Here is a 20,864-nt window from a genome sequence, read left to right on the forward strand (position 1 = left end):
ACATTCTATGCAATAAGAAATCTTTTAGCATTTTGGAAATAAATAATAAGTTAAAAGCTCAAACAGTATTTCATCTTTATTTCAGTCATTTAGTATACAGAGGTGTTACAGTAATGCTGTTGTACTTTCTTTCCACTGATAAAGAAAACTTGTCCAAAATCACTTAAAATTATATCTTTAAATCTCTTACCTGTGAAAAGATGGGGAAACTTAATAGGCAGAATGACTGCCTCTTTCAAAGCCTCTTTGGCTCCATCCAAACCTGCTACATCGTCCCATTTAATGTTAGGCTTTTCCATCACAATGGTCCCTTCCAGCTGTGTTTGAAACTTTTTCTTTTCATCATTTCCTTCTGAATTACTGTCACTGCTGTCACTGTCTTCTTTCCTGCAGCAAAGCATTGGTTTTAATGCACAACACAAATATTTTAAATTTGCAAAGTTCAATTCATGATAAAAAGTAGGTCAAAGGTCAATTTCAAGGTCACATTTAGATTGCCAGTATATGACTTCCTATTCAAGTTCAATAGTAACTATGGACCTGTCTCTGCCAGTTTTGGAGATATAAGGGACTAAATGTTATAATTTTGGAGTTACAATAATTTGCCATAAATTTCCTACAGAAAAAATTAATTAAAATAAAGAAAAGGTCATTTTGGTTGAAATTCTTGAAATGGGAGGTGCTCAGAAGTTTTAGATGTTCAAATTTCATGAAATAATGTCATTTTTGACCAGAAGTTGTCTGCCTCGCCAAGCCTTATGTTTTATTTTCCCGGGGTTCAAAATTTACTATCCATTACCGTACTGCACATTTTGCTTTCACCACCAATATATGTGTATGTACAGGTACTTTTTGATACAGCGTAACTCGAAAACCGTATGGAATACAAAAATACGGAGACCACCTTCAGTGTTGGGCTTTACATGCTCTACAATATACAAAAAAGAATGGGTCTCTAGCATTAACGGTTCCCGAATTAGACACAGTTTTCAATTTCGGTATCTTATGGCCGCTTCTCCCGAGAAAATGCACAAATTGACCCCAAATTCACGAATTCATGAAAGGTGGTTAAATCACTTTTACTGCCCAAACTGACCCACCTTTTTATGTCTTTACCAAAACCTGATCAAGAGACTATTACTGAGTTGGAGAACATATTTTCTGCTTTCATAACAACAACAACAACAACAACATGGAACAATAAAAGGAGTAGGCCTCTAAAAAATAAATGGTCCAACCCAAAGAACTGGGGGGATGTCAAATGACAGACATAACAACATTTATTAAAGGTTTAAATTAACTTGGACAAGGCGCATACTAAACAATAAAGAAAAAACATTAAAATGGATAAACCTTTTAGATACTCAAAGTTTTCAACCGAAAATCTGATGAAATTTGGGGATAATTATTGGGAAGAGTGTGTAGGTAATATGACCAATGATTTTTGAAAAGAAGTAGTGAAATATTTGGTAGAATTCCTTAGATCTCTGAATACTACTGACAATCATAGTGACAATCTAAGACAATCACTCTGGAAAAATTCTAATATCGAAATAGATTGAAAAGAAATATTTTACAAAAGTTGGTATATGAAAGGGGTCAGAATTATGGCTGATCTATTTGAAGAAAATGGCAATATGTACTCCTTTGAAAATTTCTCTGCACAGTATAATATCATGAGTCCATTCACACAGTTTTGGGGAATAAAATGTGCTATCTAGAAAAAATGGCCTGAAAATATAATGTCAAAAGTTATGCTTATTAGACCATATAGACCAAAGTAAATAGAAGTAATGCTAAAAGATAAACAAGGCAGCAAAGCTGTCAAATGTACAGACAAAAAGTAGAAAATAACAATGCACAAAATATGCTACTGTCAATGCTGATGCAAAAGTATATTATGCTTAACTGCAAATTCAACATCAAATTTTAATAAAGCTCAACAGGTATTACCTATGTAAGTAAAATGTGTAACAACCATAAGGCTTCAGGCCCATGAGAGTTCAAGTGCACACTTTGAAAATGCCAGAATGAGAAAAATGAAAATTTATGAAATTGCATTAAATGCAATAATAAATGATAATTTCTAATTTGAGCTGCATATCAAGCCTAAAATTATTCTTGTAAGTTTAAAATAATAAGTAAGTTTTCTTTTCATAACGATTGCAGTAGCAGTGCACAGAGAAGATTTGTGTCAATTCTGATGTAAAATTACATAATAAATTACAGAATAATTATGAGCAATTTTAATTATTGACTTTAAATAACATGGACATGTAGAAAATTTGATTACCATTCAGCTTTATGCCCATGGGAGTTCTGAGTTCCACACTGAATATGCCAATACGATAAAAAAGAATGTTTCACTAAAATGTACAAGTTGCCGTAAAAGAAGTCAATTAGCCTGCTTTTCCAACTCAGGCTGCATTTAAGTCCTGTGTTTCTTTTTTGTAAGTTTGACAATCATAAGTAACATTGTTATTTATAAGGGAAATGATGGCAGCAGCGCCCAAAATTGGGTTTTCTTCAATTTAGATGCAATATTACATAATTCTTAACAGCATAATAACTATCAATTTATCATTATAAAATTTTAGTGGCATGGATATTCAGCAAATGTGACTGGCAAAGGTCTTCAAAGGAATGTTCAATGGAGGTTCAAAGGCACATCTTGAAAGTGGCAGCATGTAAAAAATTGTATGTTCATAAAAAACTGTTTAACTTACAGGGCCCGGTTGCATCAACAGGGAATAAATTTACTCGGCGTCCCTGCACCAGGTTTACTCTCCCTGCTTATGCCCGTTGCACCAAGACAAAAACTGATCGTCATAACTACGCCCGAGTAACGCTCCGTTGCATCACTGGCCAACAATACGTGAATGGTATAACTGGGCAAATGAGGAGTTCTCAGCAGCAGCCATAATGGAATGATGACATCAATAAACACAAAAGGAGCATTTCAGTGACAGAGAAATTCATAAGCTACATTATTCCATTTTGATTTAGAAATAAGAACGTTAAAATATGTTAACTTTGCTGATGCCTTGGATATACTGTATAGCTAAAAAAAAACACGACTATTGGTACGCGTATGATCGATAACTGATTTAATTCTCGTAAGATTACCATCCGCCCCCTTCCTTATGAATAGGTATTACTTTATTAATACAATGCAACCGTCGTGTAGCCGCATGTTAGAAGACAATGTTTGATTACGCACAGCAGTAGGAGGCCGCTACCCCTTCCCAGCAAGGAGTCAACACAGCAGCGCGTAACCCGGGGTTAATTAGGGGTTATTAGCTGTCCACTTATGATCGGTATTGTTCGTCTTGATTGCAGCACACTTCCTACTCACTATTGGTTCGACCGCCTCTTCTTTAAATGCTCTCTCAAACCTTTCCTCAGTCAGCCGAGAATGGAAACACGTTTATCTGCCGATAAACTACGTCGTTGATGTATTATTCGGCATCATTCTACAGTGGGTCATATGGCTCTATCTATCATTTTTTTCGTCTCGCATTTTACCAGATTAAACTGACGCTCGAAAACTAAATTTAATGAATAATTTTCTCACGTGCACCGTATCCAGCTAATTTTACGACAATAACTACCACGGCACCTCCGCCATTTGCAATTGTAGACGAACCACGTGTTTCCAACTGATAGGCCAATACAACTATACCAGACCCATTGTACGAGAAAAGACCGTTTATATTTAATGAATTAAAAAACATTTGAGGATTGCGATTTTCTATTGATATACTATCGATGGTATCCCTGTATAAAATCATCCACTGCTACCCCCTCTTTTGTAGTGTAGCATGACTCGTATCACAAGATGGCCTTAGAAATGAAGTAAGACAGGCCTACACTCTGATAGTTTTTAGTCTATTATTAACCCTAGTGTCGTTGCTTGTCATTCATTCTAGAACTCTCTGAGCCATCGCAAAATTATTTGCCAGGACATTTAAAGGCTACTTCTTAACGGATTTTTTTAAATTTGCACTGAGTCCAAAATGTTCGAGGACGTCTCTGTCGTTATCGCCGTTTCTCGGACGCAGTCCCAGACAAAGGATTGGAAAGTTTCTGAATAAAAGAACTTATAAATGCTGCCACTAGCCATCCTTATTGTTCCTAAGTAAAGAGAGGCGATAATGATCTTTTCTTTCTTCTAGCTTAGTCTGTCGACTAAAATGAACAAGGTTAGGCCTACAATGCAACCACCTATTATTACGACCATTAATGAGGTTCTTTGCTACACTCCCTTTCTTCATGATCGCGAAACCAGTGGGGTGCTGTGTTTTAAATATATAAAAAAGGGTCTCGTGAGGTGAAGCTATAATAATGAAATAAAAAAATCCAATGAATAGGCCTATCTAATAAACCATGAAGCACGTAGTCTAGGCCTCTTCTTTGACCGACATCACATTTTTACATTCTTTGTTTTAATAAGAGGACGAACGTGGTCTTATTTGTCTTTTGGTGGTGTGTGATTTTGCTCGAAGTAGCGGAGTCAAGTAAATCGGTGATTTACCGTTGGTAAGAGTAGCGATCATCGCTCCTGCATCCTCATAGATTACTTTCTAATCACCCGTAATTAACGCAGTCAGGAATAAGCGCTCAAATAGGGTTTTTTGTATCAGGGAAAATTTTAGTATTAATCTTATGTTATTATGTATCTGTATTATGTAATCATGTAACTCATTTTCCCAAGGCAACCACCAATTATGACGACCATTAATGAAGTTCTCTGCTACACTCTCTCCTCATGATCACTTGCTCGATCGTGAAACCCTGGAGGTGTTGTATATACATTTAGGGTAGTTTACTATAGCATGCTACACTCTCCTCATGATCAGCTGCTCGATCGTGAAATCTGGAGTGAAACCCATGGTTTATCTAACAATGGTTTAAATAAATAAAAAGGGTGTCACGGAGGTGAAGCTGCTTAACTCATAAGAATAACGAACGAAAAAATACGATGAACATTTAATAAACCACGAAGCACGTATGTTTTGACCGTTATCGCCTTTTTTACATAAGATGTCTCAACAAGAAGGCAGATGTAGTCCAATTTGTCTTTTGTTGGTGATTCTGCTTCAGGTGGCTGAGATTAGTTGATCGGTGATGCACCGTTGGTAAGAGTAGCAATCATCACTCCTTCGTTCTAACGGATTACTTTCCAACCCCCCATAATTAACGCAGCCAGGAATAGGCGCTGAAATAGGGGGTATTAAATCAGGAATTAATTTTTGTAATTATGTATCCGTAAAATAAGAATCGTAACATTATCACGTATTTTTCCTGATGGAAAATATCATAATTTATGCACACTGATCGAATTATAAAGAAAATCTCCAGATGTAAACAAAGGTCAGTCAAGTATCACTCATCCCAGGCTGCAGGGCAGATATAGAGAATTGAATGAAGCGCCAGTGATCTGGCAACCCTACAAATTTGTCATAATGATTCATGGGCAAACAATAGAAGCATGATATTAACACCTTTTACAGTGTGAATGACGACACCTTATGAGGCTTTTGTTTCTTCCCCTGGGTTGGTATTACAAAGTAAGTATGTTGACGTAAGTGTGTTGACTTTTGCATGTTCAAAGGAACAATGGAAATGTCATTTCAAAACAAAGAGCCACATTTCCCTACTTAGGTGGCCAAAATATTGTCAATGAAACGCAAAAAAGACAAAATCACCAGCTGTTACTGACTGAGTCTAACTCAAATGCAAAAAGGTACGCACAGCGACAAAGCGCTATTGTAAACAATGACCCGACGATGAGATCAATAAGATGTATAAAATGACTATTTGTACTATAAAACTGTACCCCTGCCCCTACTTGTATATTATTACACACACAAGGCCACCCTATACCAGAGTTACAGATTGATTTTTCATTACACAGTCTCTTGCACTGAAGAAAAATACTCATAATTAATTTGCGGCCCTAGTAGAGGGTCTTCTCTCGCTTTCTCTCAAATCAAAATAAACCAGCAAACATGAAAATTGGCAAAATGTATTAGAATGTAAAGTGTTGCGAACCCTTTAAACAAGGTGAATGGTAATATGCACGTTTAGACAAATTTTAATTTTAATTTCAATTAAATTTAATTTTAATTAAAATTGATATTACCAAAATTAGTAAATGTCGTTTGCGTCATGTATCAATATTTTTGCGCATAATAGTACCTACGTTATAAACATTCAGCAAAGATATTTGGAAGGCCGCTCTTTTGTTGTTTATATCAAAGGAAAACTATTTGATACCCATCGTATCAATCATTATACCATGATAAGAGATTAGCATACTAATTTATGTCCCCAGTAATAATAACTTTAACAATAACAACAAACCTTCCTACTGTGCTTTCCGTTGCAAACACAATTAGCCACGACTGTTTTATATATTAATAGATATTTATAATAATGACAATTTCAAAATCTTCAAAAGTACCGACAGGGACACGAACTCCCGTCGGGTAGGTTGCAGACGACTCAACGACGTTAACCGTTGTTCCACCAATTCTATTGTTCACGCATATCGATATCGACAGCTCTGTATATCCGCGCATGCCGAAGCTTTGCGGAAATTGCCGAAGGCTAGGAAAATACTTCAAAATATACTTTTATTACATTTAATCATCTCCCACTGCCCTGAGGTATGGATAAAGGCTTTCAGTTGTCATCAGACTTTGTAATTTGGGAGAAAAAAGTGAAACAGTAACTTCTGGTGATGAATAATAGGTAATAGTGCTGCAAGGTGTTGTTTTTTATCCCTGATGTACGAGTAGCTTTTTCTACAGTTTCTATAATTCTCTTAACGTATGAAATAATGCAGGTTTTCTGATATAATAAGACTTTGATAAAATCAAAACCTATAATACTTTTAAAGTCGAGAGTCGGGATAAATATCGGCAAGGTGGAGATATGTCCCGCCGGCGCTTCCGCAACAGCAAGACTGAAGGACGCAAGTTACAAAGCAAAACATGTTTAGTCAAGTTATAGACTTAATTACCGGTTTAACTTCGGCGGCAGTGCCTACTGCTGTGAGCAACATGCGTTGTCCATCGTAATCCCCCTATCATTAACACTGTCGGGGACGTGCGCATTAGCGCGTCTGATGTAGACAGCGTGTGCTATTAAAGTGACCGGGGACTTATTAGCTATAGTGTATATAGCAATAAAATCATAAATATATTCCGAATCAAAATATTATTATAGTATGCTATTATAGTATGCTGTTGTAAATGAGAAAAACGCGTTGGAGGCAGTACGTATTTCTGTTAATGGATTTGAACACCTTCACACTTGTTATTGAAACTTTTGAGTCTGAAAATAATGCAAAATTGCTTTTCTTTTTATAATTTTACAACAGTGTCGGCAATTTCATGACCTTCTTATCTATGGTTACACTGTGAGGTATCATTTAATTCAATCGAGCTTACATCTTGGAGATTAAGAAATACAAGAGACCTAATACATATTATATGAGCCTTAAAATGTTGATATTTTAAGCTTTTGTCTCTATGTTTATATATAGTAAAATATGAATGATATAAAATGTGAAGAAAAATTGACTATGGTTAGTTATGGTTTGTCAAAAACTTTGAAAAGAAACAAAGAAACCGTACTGCTGAGAGCCAAGACGTACCTACATGAGTGGTAAGATTTAATTTGAACATACGTGCATATACACGTACATGGCTATACATATAATGTATTTAGTAATCACTTATATATATATATATATATCAGTCATTCTTTGCTAGTGGTGCACTGCGGGGGGGGGGGGGGGGGGGGGGGGGCATAACAAGAATGTAATTTAAATTTAGATAGCCAACCAAATTTTCATGACATCATTGTGTAAGTTTCAATAACAAATCGAAGAAGCTGCATGAGCAAGGACGATGCTGTTATAAAAGCAAAATAAGAGAAAAAGCAGAAAATATATCAAAATTACCTTCAAAATGGCATCCTTTATTGTGGAATTTCGACCCTACCTCTATTTAGGAACAGTTTGTTTAGGGTTTGAATGGATTATTGAAGCAGCAAATACACCTACTGCAAGAAGATATAATAAACAGAATGTGCAAATAGTTATTTAAATAAAAATTTATTTGAAGTCACTGAAAAATGATCACAAAATTAGCGTATCTTACGTCACATGCGGTGTCCCACCCCAATGAAAATTTCATCTAATCCTATCTTTCCGTATTAAAACTCTTCAATCGTACAAAGTAGTCTGTCGGTTAGTTTGTGTCACGAAGTCCATGATGATATCAGTTTTCTTAAGAATTTCACATTTCTTTCTCAACAAGGTCGATTTTTCTACACCGCGTCCCAATGTAACGTTCGTTACGCTGAAACTTCGGAGATCGATTTTTATCAGACGACTTTAAAATGCCGCGTGAAAATTATACATCGATAGCGATCTTCTTCCATACTCACTAACTGATGTCTCACACACGAATGGCTTCTTTTGCACACTAAAAAAACCAGCTCAAACTGGCGGGTGTCACATTCTGATAACGTGTGATGCAGTGACGCTTTCGTGATCGGATGCAGGGCACAGGTGTAATTCCCTCGATTTAAGGGACGGATGTACCCAAATATAGGTAAAAATTGTCATTTTTGGTTTTTTATGTCTAATTATTGGTTAAATGTGTATCTAACGTTTAACAGAATAAAATTTTTACATTTTGAACAAAAAATATATTTTTTTCTGAGGATTCTGATGCTGCACACATCGGCATCGGTGGCCTGGTCTATGCCCCGCCTTCGTTGTCAAGGGCCGTTGGCATGGGTAAACTCGGTGGGCGGACCTCAGCAGCATCAGCCCGACTCGAGAAACAATAGAACAGGGTTGCGTCATACCCCCTTTGTCATAAACAGCGATCGGCAAAGCAGTGCCTATTGTTCAGCTTAAGCTGTTTTGATAGTCGCTCTTGATTGTGATCAGCGCTAAGATGAATCTTTTCCGATACATTGGATTTGCTCGAAATACGCGTTCTCCTTTGAATTGCTTGTTGTTACACGCGCTCTTTCAGTTTTCTTGTTAACTTTTTGAGATACGCAAAAAAAAAAAAAAAAAATGAAAATCCCGTTGCTTGCTACCTGTGAAAGCATCCGTCATACTATCCATCCATTTTCGACAACAGCTCGATGCAGTCGTTAGATTTTAAAAATCTACATGGGCGTAACTAGGCATACGAACGGATGCTGTGAGTACAATTTTTTTGCCAACCATGATATTATTTTATATAAATTTAGTGTATTTTTCACGGAATATAAAAGAAAATCCTCTGCTTATAAAAGTCACCTGTATGTACAAATTCTCTGTATCAATTGTATAGGCACAATTGTTCTGACCCCCCCCTCCCCCCCGTCTTGCAAACTGAGGTATACAATGTCTGTAACCTTAATCGTCCATCTAACTGGAACTTCCTTTACCTCTTAATTGGAGGGTTCAGTGGCCCTAAACTCTTATGTACCTTCTTTCTTGAGAATATCGAACGCATTCTTGCTGGCGATATTTATCTCAGGCAAAAATCTGCCTGAGTGTTATTTTCAAAGAGCAGCTCCCGCAACCCTGGGGGCACTAGATAAAATCTGGACGCCAGGTTTAAGAAGGAGCTAGAGAAACAAAGGAAGAATTTTTCCTTCAAAGCTTCAAAGAATTTTGACACGGACTTAACCCAGCTAACCCCTCCAAACTAACAGGGTGACATGGGGAATTTTTACAAACAAATAATTAAACTTAGATGTATCAGAGCCACAGGACTGTTTATAGGGATCTTCTTTGTATGAAGGTGAGAAATACTGAGTTTCGTTTCATTTTTCTTCAATTGTTTCCACATATACACTATAGCTAATAAGTCCCCGGTCACTTTAATAGCACACGCTGTCTACATCAGACGCGCTAATGCGCACGTCCCCGACAGAGTTAATGATAGGGGGATTACGATGGACAGCGCATGTTGCTCACAGCAGTAGGCACTGCCGCCGAAGTTAAACCGGTAATTAAGTCTTTAACTTGACTAAACATGTTTTGCTTTGTAACTTGCGTCCTTCAGTCTTGCTGTTGCGGAAGCGCCGGCGGGACATATCTCCACCTTGCCGATATTTATCCCGACTCTCGACTTTAAAAGTATTATTGGTTTTGATTTTATCAAAGTCTTATTATATCAGAAAACCTGCATATTTTCATACGTTAAGAGAATTATAGAAACTGTAGAAAAAGCTACTCGTACATCAGGGATAAAAAAACAACACCTTGCAGCACTATTACCTATTATTCATCACCAGAAGTTACTGTTTCACTTTTTTCTCCCAAATTACAAAGTCTGATGACAACTGAAAGCCTTTAGCCATACCTCAGGGCAGTGGGAGATAGTCTGGATTTGATTAAATGTAATAAAAGTATATTTTGAAGAATTTTCCTAGCCTTCGGCAATTTCCGCAAAGCTTCGGCATGCGCGGCAATACAAAGCTGTCGATATCTGCATGTGTGAACAATAGAATTGGTGGAACAACGGTTAACGTCGTTGAGTCCTCTGCAACCTATCCGACGGGAGTTCGTGTCCCTGTCGGTACTTTTGAAGATTTTGAAATTGTCATTATTAAAAAATATCTATTAATATATAAAACAGTCGTGGCTAATTGTATTTGCAACGGAAAGCACAGTAGGGAGGTTTGTTGTTATTGTTAAAGTTATTATTACTGGGGACATAAATTAGTATGCTAATCTCTTATCATGGTATAATGATTGATACGATGGGTATCAAATAGTTTTCCTTTGATATAAACAACAAAAGAGCGGCCTTCCAAATATCTTTGCTGAATGTTTATAACGTAGGTACTATTATGCGCAAAAATATTGATACATGACGCAAACGACATTTATTAATTTTGGTAATATCAATTTTAATTAAAATTAAATTTAATTGAAATTAAAATTAAAATTTGTTTAAACGTGCATATTACCATTCACCTTGTTTAAAGGGTTCGCAACACTTTACATTCTAATACATTTTGCCAATTTTCATGTTTGCTAGTTTATTTTGATTTGAGAGAAAGCGAGAGAAGACCCTCTACTAGGGCCGCAAATTAATTATGAGTATTTTTCTTCAGTGCAAGAGACTGTGTAATGAAAAATCAATCTGTAACTCTGGTATAGGGTGGCCTTGTGTATGTAATAATATACAAGTAGGGGCAGGGGTACAGTTTTATAGTACAATAGTCATTTTATCTTATTAATCTCATCGTCGGGTCATTGTTTACAAAAGCGCTTTGTCGCTGTGCGTACCTTTTTGCATGTGAGTTAGACTCAGTCAGTAACAGCTGGTGATTTTGTCTTTTTTGCGTTTCATTGACAATATTTTGGCCACCTAAGTAGGGAAATGTGGCTCTTTGTTTTGAAATGACATTTCCATTGTTCCTTTGAACACGCAAAAGTCAACACACTTACGTCAACATACTTACTTTGTAATAACAACCCAGGGGAAGAAACAAAAGCCTCATAAGGTGTCGTCATTCACACTGTAAAAGGTGTTAATTTCATGCTTCTATTGTTTGCCCATTAATCATTATGACAAATTTGTAGGGTTGCCAGATCACTCGCGCTTCATTCAATTCTCTATATCTGCCCTGCAGCCTGGGATGAGTGATACTTGACTGACCTTTGTTTCCATCTGGAGATTTTCTTTATAATTCGATCAGTGTGCATAAATTATGATATTTTCCATCGGGAAAAATACGTGATAATGTTACGATTCTTATTTTACGGATACATAATTACAAAAATTAATTCCTGATTTAATACCCCCTATTTCAGCGCCTATTCCTGGCTGCGTTAATTATGGGGGGTTGGAAAGTAATCCGTTAGAACGCAGGAGTGATGATTGCTACTCTTACCAACGGTGCATCACCGATCAACTAATCTCAGCCACCTGAAGCAGAATCACCAACAAAAGACAAACTGGACTACATCTGCCTTCTTGTTGAGACATCTTATGTAAAAAAGGCGATAACGGTCAAAACATACGTGCTTCGTGGTTTATTAAATGTTCATCGTATTTTTTCGTTCATTATTCTTATGAGTTAAGCAGCTTCACCTCCGTGACACCCTTTTTATTTATTTAAACCATTGTTAGATAAACCATGGGTTTCACTCCAGATTTCACGATCGAACAGCTGATCATGAGGAGAGTGTACCGTAGCATGCTATAGTAAACTACCCCAAATATATATACAACACCTCCAGGGTTTCACGATCGAGCAAGTGATCATGAGGAGAGAGTGTAGCAGAGAACTTCATTAATGGTCGTCATAATTGGTGGTTGCCTTGGGAAAATGAGTTACATGATTACATAATACAGATACATAATAACATAAGATTAATACTAAAATTTTCCCTGATACAAAAACCCCTATTTGAGCGCTTATTCCTGACTGCGTTAATTACGGGTGATTAGAAAGTAATCTATGAGGACGCAGGAGCGATGATCGCTACTCTTACCAACGGTAAATCACCGATTTACTTGACTCCGCTACTTCGAGCAAAATCACCACCAAAAGACTACGTTCGTCCTCTTATTAAAACAAAGAATGTAAAAATGTGATGTCGGTCAAAGAAGAGGACTAGACTACGTGCTTCATGGTTTATTAGATAGGCCTATTCATTGGATTTTTTTAGTTCATTATTATAGCTTCACCTCGCGAGACCCTTTTTTATATATTTAAAACACAGCACCCCACTGGTTTCGCGATCATGAAGAAAGGGAGTGTAGCAAAGAACCTCATTAATGGTCGTGATAATAGGTGGTTGCATTGTAGGCCTAACCTTGTTCATTTTAGTCGACAGACTAAGCTAGAAGAAAGAACAGATCATTATCGCCTCTCTTTACTTAGGAACAATAAGGATGGCTAGTGGCAGCATTTATAAGTTCTTTTATTTAGAAACTTTCCGATCCTTTGTCTGGGACTGCGTCCGAGAAACGGCGATAACGACAGAGACGTCCTCGAACATTTTGGACTCAGTGCAAATAAAAAAAAAATCCGTTAAGAAGTAGCCTTTAAATGTCCCGGCAAATAACTTTGCGATGGCTCAGAGAGTTCTAGAATGAATGACAAGCAACGACATTAGGGTTAATAATAGACTAAAAACTATCAGAGTGTAGGCCTGTCTTAGGCCTACTGAGTACTTCATTTCTAAGGCCATCTTGTGATACGAGTCATGCTACACTATGATTTAATACAGGGATACCATCGATAGTATATCAATAGAAAATCGCAATCCTCAAATGTTTTTTAATTCATTAAATATAAACGGTCTTTTCTCGTACAATGGGTCTGGTATAGTTGTATTGGCCTATCAGTTGGAAACACGTGGTTCGTCTACAATTGCAAATGGCGGAGGTGCCGTGGTAGTTATTGTCGTAAAATTAGCTGGATACGGTGCACGTGAGAAAATTATTCAAATTTAGTTTTCGAGCGTCAGCTTAATCTGGTAAAATGCGAGACGAGAAAAAATCATAGATAGAGCCTTATGACCCACTGTAGAATGATGCCGAATAATACATCAACGACGTAGTTTATCGGCAGATAAACGTGTTTCCATTCTCGGCTGACTGAGGAAAGGTTTGAGAGAGCATTTAAAGAAGAGGCGGTCGAACCAATAGTGAGTAGGAAGTGTGCTGCAATCAAGACGAACAATACCGATCATAAATGGACAGCTAATAACCCCTAATTAAGCCCGGGTTACGCGCTGCTGTGTTGACTCCTTGCTGGGGAGCGGTAGCGGCCTCCTACTGCTGTGAGTAATCACGCATTGTCTTCTAACCTGCGGCTTAGTTGACTCCTTGCTGGGAAGGGGTAGCGGCCTCCTACTGCTGTGCGTATTCAAACATTGTCTTCTAACATGCGGCTACACGACGGTTGCATTGTATTAATAAAGTAATACCTATTCATAAGGAAGGGGGCGGATGGTAATTTTACGAGAATTAAATCAGTTACCGATCATACGCGTACCAATAGTCGTGTTTTTTTTTAGCTATACGGTATGTGTACCGATTGATTATTACCATTCGATAAGTAGGGCGACTTCGTCTGAACTTTCGTTTTGCGTCTGTGTCACATGGGTGACTAAAGTTCATATTGTACATGGTAACGCGGCAACACCGTATTCATTTTCTCTTGTTCTCGAAAACTCAATCATTGAAATTGAATGATTTTTTTTTAGTTTTGTCTTATTTAACTGCTACACTGTATTCCGTGCGTTTAAAATTTAACCGTCTGTAAAAACAGCAATAATGTATTACTCGCAACACTTACGTTACGCAATGAAGCACCGAAAATGGGTGAAGAAAATGTGTGTCAGTAATGCGTGTTTGCCACTCATAATGCACTGTACTTTGTTTGAATAAGCAATAAACTATTTGTGATCATAGGTTATCCATTGTTCGTTATCATGCAGAGTTAACAGATTCTTTGTATGATTTTTTTCAGAATCCCAAGAGTGGATGCCTTGGTGAGCACAGAGCAGATATCACCAGGAAGAATGTTATAATACTGAACTTTGTGTTACACTGAACTTCATTTTGTTAAATTTTGTATTTAACTGAACTTTATTGTGTTAAAATAATAAAAAATAATAATAATTCCGATAAAAAACTACAATCTGGAACATTCTTTAGATCAACTTTGTTCAGTGTGTGTCCCATGTGACAGAGTTACAGTAAACAAAATATGTGCATTATTCCTCTGTGTTTGCCAATTCCATTTTAAAAGCATGTGAGAGTGATGTTCCCCACATGATTGAAGTGTGTGTGGATAATAGCAAAAATATTGTGATTATTTACATGATTATAAAAATTTTTTGTACCCGCGACACTAACATTACCGTGACCCACATATTCACCATTTTTATTAATCATGAAATGTGGATTGAATTCTTCAAAACCAGTTTTAAAGCATTGAGACAACACCCCTTTATGACTTAAACTAAAACTAAAAACATTCCATTAGATTTTCATTAGTTTTAGTGCCAAATATATCTCCCATGTAACGCGTCTTGGATTTGGAGGGTATAGCTGTTCATCTCTCTTGTGTGCCCTGACAAGGGCATCTGCTGTTTCCCTTTTGATGAAATGATAAACTGTGATGGTGTAGCTATCACACTGCAAAATTACAGCTTCCCAGAGAAAGTTTGAAATTTTTGGTCAAATTCAACATTTTGTAACCACTAGCAAAGAATGACTGATATATATATAATTAGTTTTTTTAAAAACCAAACTATACAGATGGAAGTTTTGTGTAAGAAACAAACAAATAACAACCCACATTTTTACATTACGATAATTGTCATCAAACTCTCTCTGTGCTAGCCTAGCCATGGTGGAAAACAATCTACAACCGACTTACACCACCTAGCTGGCAGGCGTAAATTTATGACTAAGTTAAGACTGACGTAAGCACTATTCTAGTTTGGTGCAACTGGCTTTACTCGGTCGTAGCGTTTTGCGGCGCCTCACTTACGACCAGTTGGTGCAACCGAGTCCAGGATAGTAACTTTTATATTAACCAAACAGACTGCATTGCCAATTGAAGTTGTATGACTACCAATTTTTATGTACAGACACAGATGTGTCTGTACATATAGCCATCATCTGCGTCTGTCGTCGTCGCCGTCGTCGCCGTCGTCGCCGTCGTGCACTTTTACCGATAACACGATAAGTGGAAAACCGTTTTTGCTTTTGGCTTGAAACTTACAGAACTGATGAATATTCATAATATGCAGGTCAAGTTCGAAAATCAGCATGATTGGGCCATTTTTGGGGAAGTTATGCTGTTTTTTCACTTTTTTCAGCATATATGCAGCACCGATAACACGATAAGTGGAAAACCATTTTACTTTTTGGCTTGAAACTTACAAAGCTGATGAATATTCATTCTGCGCAGGTCAAGTTCGAAAATCAGCATGATTGGGTCATTTTTAGTGAATTTAGGCTATTTTTTCACTTTTTTCAGCATTTTTGCAACACTGATAACACAATAAATGAAGAGCTGTTTTACCCTTTGGCTTGAAACTTACAGAACTGATAAATATTCATAATACGTAGGTCAAGTTCGAAAATCAGCACGATCGGGTCACTTATAGGGAATTCATGCTGTTTTTTTCACTTTTTTCAGTATATATGCAACACTGATAACACAATATAAGAAAAACAGATAGGCCAATTGTCATTATACTCACAGGAGGGGCCAATCTTATTTAAACGCAGGTTGAGTTTGAAAATCAGCGTAATCGTGCCATTATTTTAGAAGTTATGCTGTTTTTTCACATTTCCTCACATTCAATTCTTAGGCATGTTAACAGTCTCATTATTGAACTAATAAGATACATAAATGTGTTTGTTTGGCATTTCCTGCATCTTTACAACATTGTTAGTTGATTTTGTAAAAATGATGGTAAACTTGTTATCATGTATTGTGTAATAAAAGTGTCAAAAATGAAAATAAACTCATATCATTGCAGTTTGTCAGATCCATTCATCCACTATGTTCAGAATCTCAGAATGGAGGAAGTTGGACATTTAACACTGTTCTATTGATACTTTTCCCATCTCATCAATTTTCTTAGTTGGTCATATAAAAATGGCAGTAAACTGTTTATTTTGTTTTATGTTAAAAAAGTGTTAAAAATGGAAATAAACCCATTTCAGAACAGTGCTGTCTTGTTTACATTTTGGCATTTTCAATATGTGACTTTGAAGTTACATGGGCCTGAAGACTTTTGCTAGTCACATTTTCTGAATAACCATGATAATAATATTTTATAATTAAGAATTGATGGTCATTATGCTGTAAAACATTATGTAATATTGCATCAAAATTTGAAGAAACCCCTATTTTGGGCACTGCTCCCATGATGACCATTTAAGGAAAATCATGTCACTTACTGTTCTCAAACTTACAGGAAAGAAACATGGGACTAAAATACAGCTTCAGTAGGCAATGCAGTCTGTTTGGTAAATTGTTCTGGTAGTTAAACAGTTTTTTGTGAAAATTTAATTTTTCACATATTGGCTTTTTCAATGTGTGACTTTGAAGTTCCATGATCCTGAAGACCTTTGCTTGTCACATTTCCTGAATATCCGTGATACTAATATTTTATAATTAAAAATTGATGGTCATTATGCTGTTAAACATTATGTAATGTTGCATCAAAATTTGAAGAAACCCCTATTTTGGGCACTGCTCCCATGCTGACCATTTAAGGAAAATCATGTCAATTACTGTTCTCAAACTTATAGGAAAGAAACATGGGTCTAAAATACAGCTTCAGTAGGCAATGCAGTTTGTTTGGTAAATTTTTCTGGCAATTAAACTGTTTTTTGTGAAAATTAAATTTTTTACATATTGGCATTTCCAAGGTGTGACTTAGAACCTCCACGGGCTTGAAGACCCATGCTAGTCACATTTTCTGAAAATCCATGACACTTATATTTTATTATTAAAAATCAATGGTCATTATGCTGTTAAGCATTATGTAATGTTGCATCAAAATAGAAGAAAACACAATTTTTGGTGCTGCTGCCTTGATGACCATTATGGGAAAACCGTGTTACTTATGACTGTCAAACTTTCAAAAAAGAAACACAGGACTAAAATGCAGCCTGAGTTAGAAAAGCAGTCTAATTGGCTTCTTTTTCTGGAAGTTATACATTTTAGTGTAATATTCATTATCTTTTTGGCATATTCATTGTGGGACTCGGAGCTCCCATGGACATGAAGCCAAATGGTAATCATATTTTCTACATGTCCATCCTATTTATAGTCAATAAACAAAAATTGGTGATAATTATTCTCTAATTTATTATGTAATGTTACATCAAAATTGACAACAATCTTTTTGCACTGCTACTGCAAACATTATGAAAAGAAAACTGTGCTACTTATTATCATTTTTAACTTACAAGTACGATTTTAAGGATTGGCCTTCAGCTCATATGAGAAAACCACCTCTATTGGATTATCATTTTTATTGTATTTATGCATTTTTTGTGAAATTTTCATTTTTCTCATTCTGGCACTTTCTAAGTATAAACTTGAACTCTGATGGGCCTGAAGCCTTATGCTTTTACTTTCGTCTGTGTTACCTGTTGTGCATAAGTTGATGTTGACTGTGCAGTTAAACATAATGTATTATTGCATCAGGATTGGTAGTCTCCTATTTAGGGCATTATGGTTTTGTGCTTTTCTTAAGGTGTGACTTATGGGCCTGAAGACCTTTGAGTGCGTCAGTCTGTAAATTACCCTTGGGTATCATTAGATTAATTTCAGAGTTATAAAGTCATTTGCCTTAATAGGCCATTAAATGAGATTACGTAAAGCACACTTGTTGATATTTCCCTGTAAACTCCCAAAGGTAAAGCTCTCTGCTAGATTAATAATAAGGAAGCAGTGATAATTATGCAGGTAAATTTTGTTTAATATTGCAAATAAGTTATATATATATATATATATCAAACTGGAAGATTAAAAGTTTGAATAACATCTTCATTGGAATTATATTTACCTCAAGCTCTGCCAAGGAGGTTATATTTTCAATTTTCACCTCTGTTTGTCTGTCATCCACATAACACAAAAAGTTATGGACCGATTTTGCAGAAATTTTCAGGAACTGTCGGAAGTGGGCCAAAGAGGGCAATGATTAATTTTTGGTGGTGGTCCAGATCAATAATCAATCAATTATCAATAATAATCAACAATTGCTGCCTTGGCAGAGGTCTGCACTCTCAAAGTGCTTTTCTAGTTTGTTGTTTTCCTTTATAATTTTTTCTCAAACACTTGCATTTGTAATTTTTAACTCTCATCTGCCTGGGGCTCTGCACATTTTCTGTATTTCTTCATAAGCAGTTGTATTGTTTTTTATGTCTTTAAACATTATGTAATATTATTTTATGCACTGTCATCATTTTCAAATATTGAGACTTTCATAATGTGAATTTGAACTCTCATGGTCCTGAAACTGTAATCTTATTGAAGGGCTGGACTGAGACCATCTTCTGGGTCTTCCGGAAGACAGTCTGGTTATTAAGTTTATATTGACTGGTATCTATTTTTTTCTGTTGGAAGACCATCAAAATGGAGGATGGATCAACATAGATATTTTGTAATACTGTCAGAAAATATCTCTGGGTCCGCTCCTGTTATTGACCATGTTACCTGTTGTGCAAGATTTAAATTCAATGTTGACTGACAGTGCTATTATAAGCATTATTTATTATTGCATCAAAATTGACAAAATGACCTTTTTTGCATCTTTATTTTCTGTTTTTTGTCTGTACATTTGACAGCTTTGCTGCCTTGTTAATGATATAATATATATCCCATGGATAATCAGAAAATGAGTGGCAAAAATAGTCAGGCCCATAGAACTTCAAAGTCACACCTTGAAAATGCCAAAAATGTAAATAAGAGAGAACTCTACTCTACTCTACTCTTTTCTTTACATAAAACAATTAATTTACTGTACTTTTTTCATGATCAACTAAAAAAATTGTTGAGATGTAGAAAATATCAATAGAAAAAAATATCAATGTTAAATGTTCAATTTGCTCCATTCTGAGATTATGAACATAGTAAATGATTAAATCTGACAAACTGCAATGATTTGCTTTTTTTCCATTTTTTACACTTAATTACACAATAGATTAATACAGGTTTAACACCATTTTTATTTAATCAACTAACAATATTGGAAAGATGAAAAATTGGGCAAAAGAACAGTTATACGTATCTAATTAGTTCAATAATGAGACTGCAAACATGCCTAAGAATTGAATCTGAGGTAAAAGCACTTATAAACAAAACAAGGCATAACTGCATCAAAACTGAATCAATCAAGCTTATTTTCGAACTTGACCTGTATTTTAGTAAGATTAAGCACTCCTGTGAGTTTCATGTCGATAAGCCTATTGGTTTTTCTTGAAATGTGTTTACAGTGTTGCATATATGATGAAAAATGAGAAAACAGCATAAATTCTAAAATAATGGCCCGATCATGCTGATTTTCAAACTTAATTTGACCTGCGCTTTAGTAAGATTGATTACACCAGTGAGTTTCATGACAACAGGCGTATTGGTTTGCCTTGAAATGTGTTTACAGTGTTGAATATATGCTGAAAAGTGAAAAAACAGCATAACTAAAATAATGACCGATCGTGCTGATTTTCGAACTTGACCTGCATTTTATGAATATTCATCAGCTCTGTGAATATAAAGCCAAAAGGTAAAACTGTCTTCGACTTATCGTGTTTACACTGAAAGTGCACGGTGACAGCAATATATACAGACACATGGTCAAGGACAATCTACAATATTCTACTTAAGGCTAGTCTGAAAATGCAATGCAAGTCATCATATGAAGTGAAATGGGAAAATAAGTTAAATTTGGAAGAGAATCTTAATTGGACAATTGTTAACAAAAACATTTTTTAAGTACAGTGGAAACAAAACTGAGATGGTTTCAGTATAGAATAGTTCATTGAATTTTGGCAACAAACAAATACTTGCATTGCATTAAAGTGCAACTTGGTAGGTAAAAATAAACTATAGACTATGCTGAAAATAAAGCTGACAACCTGACATACATTGCCCACCCTTCGTATTTTGACATTTTACAGACCGTTTCCTTAATTACATAAGATCGTAATATTGCGTTTTGAATGTGGGAATCCCCATGGGGTTTCCTGACCTAGATGACCAGAATGAGGCTGATTGACGTCATGAGAGGGAGATAATGGCTGGCAGTAGCGATTCTACGCGCGAAACTTATCATCAAGACTTGA

The 20,864-nt window shown here is 36.0% G+C and overlaps 1 protein-coding gene across 5 annotated transcripts in view; it reads right to left on the reverse strand.

Annotated features, from left to right (window-relative positions):
• Nucleotides 1–20,864, reverse strand: part of LOC147762553 (vacuolar protein sorting-associated protein 4A-like) — a 125,646-nt gene that overhangs the window by 41,030 nt on the left and 63,752 nt on the right. For 4 of the 5 annotated variants that reach the window (XM_087011988.1, XM_087011986.1, XM_087011990.1 and 1 more), the window contains one exon: nucleotides 191–387. In XM_087011988.1, coding sequence (XP_086868114.1) covers nucleotides 191–387 — 197 coding nt within the window. The remainder of the gene's footprint in view (nucleotides 1–190; nucleotides 388–20,864) is intronic. The other variant, XM_087011987.1, reaches the window with a different exon arrangement.

This window comes from Lingula anatina, chromosome 4 (genome assembly GCF_051362555.1).
Source record: "Lingula anatina isolate TDL-2025a chromosome 4, LinAna3.0, whole genome shotgun sequence".
NCBI classification, from domain to species: Eukaryota; Metazoa; Brachiopoda; class Lingulata; order Lingulida; family Lingulidae; genus Lingula; species Lingula anatina.